Source organism: Octopus bimaculoides, chromosome 9 (assembly GCF_001194135.2).
Source record: "Octopus bimaculoides isolate UCB-OBI-ISO-001 chromosome 9, ASM119413v2, whole genome shotgun sequence".
In the NCBI taxonomy this organism is placed as follows: domain Eukaryota; kingdom Metazoa; phylum Mollusca; class Cephalopoda; order Octopoda; family Octopodidae; genus Octopus; species Octopus bimaculoides.
In genome coordinates, this window is record NC_068989.1 from 76,192,248 (window position 1) to 76,199,788 (window position 7,541).

Here is a 7,541-nt window from a genome sequence, read left to right on the forward strand (position 1 = left end):
ATATAATTTACTGTTAAATTTATACGTTTCTTACTACCAGTCTGTATTTCTGCACAAACATTCAAAGTATTACACAGACACAAGCATGCATGCACACGCACACAGACACCCCCCACCACACACACACACACACACACACACATTGCTACTTACGCATACACAGCTCTGTCAATAAATCACGCCGCTAGAGACACACACACACTCGCACAGAGTTTACATATATAAACACCCATCCACATCACGCGTGTCAACTTTACTCAGCTTTCCCATTTCGTACAGTCGCTGTTGGGAAACTTCACGTTCTGTTGTTACAGCAGATCCTTCCTATAGAGTTAGCAATATTTATACTAAACGAAATATTTCACACTCTATACGGTCGACTTTATAAACTAGTGAAAGTCAGACCATATTTATGGAAAGTAACAATACCATTACGTTTAATTACCTTTCAAAACCGTAAGTTGCGGTATAAAAAGGACTTTGTACAACAGTGTAAAATATTTCTTTTATTCACCTACGAACGTATGGGAACCGTATTCTTTAGACATAGTATTAACATTGAATTTATTTCTTTTTTGTTAAGCGTTACAAAGTGTGATTCTCAACGGTGAACGGTACGATTCTTTTATATTATTTTATTTGTTATCTGCTTTTCTTATTGGAGTAGCAGTGGCGGGAGCTTGAGTATATTCCAGTATTCTTAAGTCCTTAACGTGCTGAGTGACATGTGCAAGTCTAAATAAGATATTAGTTTTAAAATGTTTCACGCAATGCTGAATTCAGATGAGGTATATAGAGCCTGAATTATAATGTGCATCAGCAGTTTTCAATGTGGATTTTAACATTTCTCTTATATTCTACTATTTTGTAGGCTGAGTAACTGAGACAACCACCCCAATCTCATCTCTTTCTCTTCCTCTCTCTTTGTTTCTCTCTTTATGTGTCAGAATATCTCTGTTTTAGTCTATTCAATTTTGGGGGCTGAAACACTGAGATACCCTTTTCTCTCTCACTTTCTCTGTCGCTCTTTCCTTTTATCATGTGCCACAGCTACAGACTTCCGTGATCATGGACGTTCATTCCAGAACTTGATACATGAGTTTTCTTGAGAAAAGTGCAGCAAGGGGTTCCTGTTGCTTTGTGCCAGTTTACTTACGATTCATTCTGCTGGTCTCCTACGTTTCCGAGTTCAGATTTGAGGGATTCGGTCTCAATACTTGAATTGTACCTTATTTTCATGAATTTAGAAGCACAACTTAATTCTGGCGTGACTTGAACGTCTACTGCAAAGCTATTTTGTCTCCGACGCTCAAGTGATTTTACCAAGTCGTTACTCTGAAGTATTAGAATATATTAACTTGTAATATTTAAATATAATTTCAGTTGATGCACTGCATATGTCTCTAGTCAGCCATACAACTATATATAATCATTTCTCCCTCTGCATTTTGCAGTCATGAGATCGATTCCCACTAAGTCTTGGTTCCCTTTCCCAGTTGAACGAGTTAGAAAGTTTCGCTTAACTTTAGTTATCTCACGAACATTATAATTCACAATGTTTGCTTCCACCGTAAATCTGATAATTTTTGCCTAATTAAGTAATCATGCAATAATTTTCAGTTGACTCTCACTGCTGAAATCAGGACGCATTTCCTCCCTATAGTTTGCAGAGTGAATAACTTAGAAAAATATTCAAATAGCAACCAAATTTCCTTTCCTCCTATGAGGACGTTCACGAGAAAAGTATTGCAACAAAGATTATAAATTAACATAATTACTTCAAATTTGATGTTCTGCGGTTTCCTAGATAGCGCTAAACACTCAGAATTAAGATTCTGGTTTCGTTTTCCGTTTAAGTCTATTTCTTTTCATTATTTAATCACTAATAATCATGTAGAAGTATGAATTCCACAACTAGTACTTCCATTTATCTCACGTGTATGGACAGAGCGTTCGTATCTACCCGTATAAGGTAACAAAAGCCATTCCAGAGTACGCTTTTTGAGATGTTGGGTACTACTACAAAAATGCTGTTTAGTGTAAAATAATATCAGGAGATTGAGAGGGGAAAAAAATGATTATCTGAAGCCAACATTACGAATTGAACACCTCCATTGTTTAATTGACAAGTTGACAGGATTTTTGTCACTCGAGCAAGAATTGATAAACTAATGCGCCAGAGAAGGAATGGGATCAATGTTACTGACAAGCCCTTCACTCAAAGTTTCTGGTCTTGTAGCTAACTTAGAAACAATTATTAAGTTACTGGAATTTTCTGGTGATGATGTCAGTATGGTTTTATATGGTATATATAGCAAATTGGCCTTGTTCTGTAACCTAATTTGATGCTCGTAATATGAATCTGCTAATGTAGAATCCAGATAGTTATTTTGAAAACAAGAATCCTGAATGTGAATTCATTTCTATAAGAAAGGTTAGAGTTTACATTTACTGTTGTGATGAAATTAACATATTCTAATTAACTGAAAGCCATCCTGTTTGATCTTTAATTATGGGTAAATTGATTTTTTAATGAAGGAACGTAGTCACCTATTTATTAAAAGAGAAGGGAACTATAAAGTTCATGCCTTTCTCAAAAGAATTGGTACCATAAAGGAAACAACTAAAACCAGAAAATCGAAATCATGTGAGTGGATGGAGACATACATTATTAAAGGAAAATTGCTTCTTTACATTCTTATAGAAAATACATCGTTTATATTTTTATGTTTTATGTTACGGTTCCAAACTGTTGTTGACAAACCTGAAAGAAAAAAATTACAATAATATAATGCGAGGCGTTTATTATGAGGGAAATGTAAAAAACACAAATTTCTGCTAAAGGCACACGGCCTGAAATTTTGGAGAAGGGACTAGTCGATTATACCGACCCCAGTGCTTAGCTGGTACTTATTTTATTGTCTCCAAAAGGAGGAAAGGCAAAGTTGACTTCGGTGGAGTTTGAACTCAGAACGTAAACACGGAGTAAATGCCACTAACTATTTTGTCCGGTGTGCTAACGATTCTGCCAACTTGCCACATTAACAAAAGCTAGTAGTGAAGACCAGTTTAGAACAGCTAGCGCTCACTCGCTCGCCAGCAATTATGGCTATGTAACTACACTATACTTTCGCTAATTGTTTTAGGTGCTTATGTAATCATGAGCAGACATAGACATCTTCTCGCGTCCTACCCTACACGAATTGCAACTTCTAGGATATGACAGCTAAAGAGAGTGAGAGAGTGGGGAGTTGCATCATTTTCAGTTGAGTTGACTGAACCAACCTGAAATGTATTGCTTTGCTCAAAAACAAATCGCACATTGGCTCGTTTCCATCCCAGTAATCTAGCGGTTCGACAGAAGTTCTCGATGGAATAAGTATCAGACTTAAAATAAGTACTGGTGGCTCCAGTATGGCCGCTGTCCAGTTACTGAAATAAGTCATAGACTAGTATAATAGAATGTAAAAAGTCCATAACTTATGTAAATAATTATTACAGTCAAAAGACATCCTGACAAAATACTTTTATTCTTCTATAATATGTTTAACGGTGCTCCAGCATGACCGCAGCCGCATGGCTGAAACAAGTAAAAGAATAAAAGAATGAAAGAATTGACGTAAATTTGTTCTCCTGCAAAAGGCATACAAGGAAACTTTTATTCTCGACGTAAGATAGAAAAAAAATCTAAATAAGTTGATAATCTATATTAATTAGTCTATCTGATGTTAATTAGGGCCGTCGTTAATTTGACTTTCATGTCGTTATTCTAAATTTAACTTTAAAAGAGTCTTTGTAATTACAAAGAAATTAACAAGTCTGTCAGATGTAAATGTGAAACATGTCTGGTAAATGTAGGTTCCTTAAATAAAATCAAAGACAAAGTGCTTATAGTCCTTTTTTATTTTACTGGTGAACCACAAGTATTCGTATTATTGATTCTATAAACGTTAAACACCTTATAAATGATTCCATCCTAAATTCATGAAAGGCAGCGGCGAGCTGGCAGAAAGGTTAGCACGCCGGGCGAAATGCTTAGCAGTATTTCGTCTGCCGTTACGTTTAGAGTTCAAATTCCGCCGAGGTCGACTTTGCCTTTCATCCTTTCGGGGTCGATAAATTAAGTACCAGTTACGCACTGGGGTCATATGATCGACTTAATTCCTTTGTCTGTCCTTGTTTGTCCCCTCTATGTTTAGCCCCTAGGTACCCTCTATGTTTAGCCCCTAGGTTCCCTCTATGTTTAGCCCCTAGGTGCCCTCTATGTTTAGCCCATAGGTGCTTACTTCCTTAGACTTCGCGTCACGTTCGTAGATAAAAGATGGTGATTATTTGGCGATTAAATACAAACGCAGGAACAATTCCTTGTGAGTAATTTCTGTGGAATGTGCGATTTACATGAGTGGGTTGCTTGCAAAAGATCGACAATTCTACTCACGAAGGAAGAATCTTTCCTTTTTTCCCCCCCACGGGCAAATTTCGAAAGCAGCATTACGTGCTTAAAACATATATGTGGGTTTTACAGTTCCGTTGGTTATGTCTTACTACATCTTTGATTTCAGTTTGCATGTGGTGTGCTGCTAAAACAAAAGCAGCTACCAGTTGTATATTATCTTGGCGTTTCTACACATGTAACATTTATTTTTTTTTTAAACTATTCGACTGTTGCCATGCTGGGGCAGTCTTCAAGAATGTTTTAGTCGATCATCTTCACTCTTAACACCTCATCTAGCACATAATGCTTTGTTCGATGTAAGATACGAAATATAAGTTCAACGGTGTAGTAATTGGAAACAACCGATGTAACATGCTTCAAGGTTGTGCTGCTCGAATGCACCAGTATTGAACCCATGTCGATGTGTGTGTGTGTGTGTGTGTGTGTACAGAGGATGGTCTAAATTGGAATGTGAAACGAAAATAATGAATATCACTTTGAATATCATTTGAATACCAAATGATATGGCTTCGTTTAACAAATAATAATAATAATAATAATAATAATGATAATAATAATAATAATGATGATAATTGTAATAATAATAATAGTAATAGTAATAATAATAATGATGATAATAATAATAATAATAATAATAGTAATAGTAATAATAAATAATAATGATGATAATAATAATAATAGTAATAATAATAATATTGTTCCTACTACTACTACTACTACTACTAACAACAACAACAACAACAATGATAATGATAATGATTTCAAATTTTGGCATGGGGCCAAAAGTTTTTGAGGGGAGGGATAAGTTGATTACATTAAACTCAGTGCTTGACTGGTACTTATTTTATCGACCCCGAGGGAATGAAAGGCAAAATTGACCTCTGCAAAATTGCTTTGAATTGCCTATGTTTGATTTTACTATTTAGTCCCAATATAATTCTTACCATTTTCTTCATTCCAGATCACAATGAAATCAATTGAATCAAAACTTATTCAGGAAGACGACGGCAGTTTTATGTCCCCTGCAAACATGTCGAAAGTCAAAGAATGTTCAGAGTGGGCCGAAAAAAGACAGGTAAAATTAGTATAAAATATGCCTCGAGATTGTGTGTCTGCGTGTGTAGTATATATGTGTTTGTGTGTTTGTTTGTTTGTGTGTGTAAGTGTGTGTGTGTCAGTGTGTGTGCATGTGCGCGCGCGCATGGGTGCGTGTGTATGTGTGTGATATGTATAAATGTACAGAAGTGTGTGCTGAGGGCGTATGGCCTAGTGGTTAGAGTGTTGGATTCACGATTGCAAGTTAGTGGTTTCAACTTCTGGACCAGGTACTGCATTGTGTTTTTGTAAAAATCGACGCTGCTTAACAAAAACCATCGCAGCAAAATCATATATATATATATTACTAATATACTTCGAAGACATGAAACAATGTTACTTCCTATTAGGTTCTTTTCTTTTCAAATGGGATCCACACCAAGCCAAAACATATAAATGGCCATATCCCATTCAACTCTAATTTTGGACATGGCCCACCCAAGTCATGAACTTTTAGCGTCATAAAAGTTTAGTTTCCTTAAGCATGATTAATTCCTGTATGCTGTACTGTAGCCGGACTAGTAAACTACAGTAAACTATAGTTTATAAACAACTTCCTTGAAAATATTCCCAGGATGTATTCAACTATAAAAAAAAACGATCAAAAATAACTATTGAAAGAGCAAAGGACTCCTTTGGCCAACTCATAACTTTCTTATTTTAACTCTTGCTACGTCCTTGTCAAAAGGATCTTGCCTAACTGTTCTCAATTCTCCTTCTCGTCCACTCCACAATAGACAGGGCTCCGTAGTTAGTAAAATGATACAGAAATCCATTCACATTCGATCCTGTTCTTTTTACTTCAGCTCCATTCGACATAACACTATAAACCTTTCTGAAATTTTGTTTCTGTAGTTCACTCTTCCTAAACTTGTCTTTGCATAGACACTTTGTGTTACCACTTCATGGGTCTCCACAGAGTAAAGACCACGAACGGCTATTTAATCAATAGACACATGCTTCTTATAAGAATCGTCTTGTACGGCTGCTCGGCTGCAGAATACTGTTGTTACATGCATTAGATAATTTGATCAAAAGCCTGCTGCTTTTTTCCTTTCAATAATATAATGAGAATAAAAAGGACAAGTTCTGTTATTCTGCTTAAGTAATGAAATTGTTGCATGAGACATTCAATTTGAAAATCTGTATATCAGTGACTGTAGAAGAATAAAAAAAATAAAAAAAAGAAAACATCATGTATTAGAGTAAGTATCCCAGAAGATAACAGTTTTAGGGAGTAAATACTGGACGAAGTTTTTTGTAAGGAGTCTGGAAGACAAGACACGGAGAGAAGTGAGTGAGTCAAGTGAGTCTTAGTGTTGAGAGGGTGTGGTGATACGAAGTTCAGATGCTTTTGAAGGTAGAAATGGAATAATCAGATCTCGGTCGGAATTTCAGACCGTCAGTTTTCAATAACTCGATCAACAGAACTGCCTCCTCATTGAAAAAGCGTATAAGTGGTTGAATATTCCACAGACACGTATATCCATATCATAATTCTATATATATTTCTATACTGTTCTCTCCTGAAGTGCTCTCGATTTGGAGACTGTTGTATAGTGGAGACATTATGTTGTTGTTGGCACTCCGTCGCTTACGACGTCGAGGGAGGGTTCCAGTTGATCCGATCAACAGAAGAGCCTGCTTGTGAAATTAACGTGCAAGTGGCTGAGCACTCCACAGACACGTGTAGCCTTAACGTAGTTCTCGGGGATATTCAGCGTGACACAGTGCGACAAGGCTGACCCTTTGAATTACAGGCACAACAGAAACAGGTAGAAAGAATGGGAGAAAGTTGTGGTGAAAGAGTACAGCAGGGTTCGCCACCATCCCCTGCCGGAGCCTCGTGAAGCTTTAGGTTCCATTGATATTGTTGGCCTTGCCTTGCGTCTAAATTGGTTTCAAATTTTATCACAAGGCCATTAATATTGCTGGGAGGAGTTAAGACGATTACAGCAACCCTGGTGCTCAACTGATACTTATTTTATCA

The 7,541-nt window shown here is 36.5% G+C and overlaps 1 protein-coding gene across 5 annotated transcripts in view; it reads left to right on the forward strand.

Annotated features, from left to right (window-relative positions):
* LOC106868256 (uncharacterized) overlaps positions 1-7,541 on the forward strand; it is a 168,616-nt gene that overhangs the window by 90,380 nt on the left and 70,695 nt on the right. For all 5 annotated transcript variants that reach the window (XM_014913427.2, XM_052970798.1, XM_014913428.2 and 2 more), the window contains exon 2: positions 5,418-5,531. In XM_014913427.2, coding sequence (XP_014768913.1) covers positions 5,418-5,531 — 114 coding nt within the window. The remainder of the gene's footprint in view (positions 1-5,417; positions 5,532-7,541) is intronic.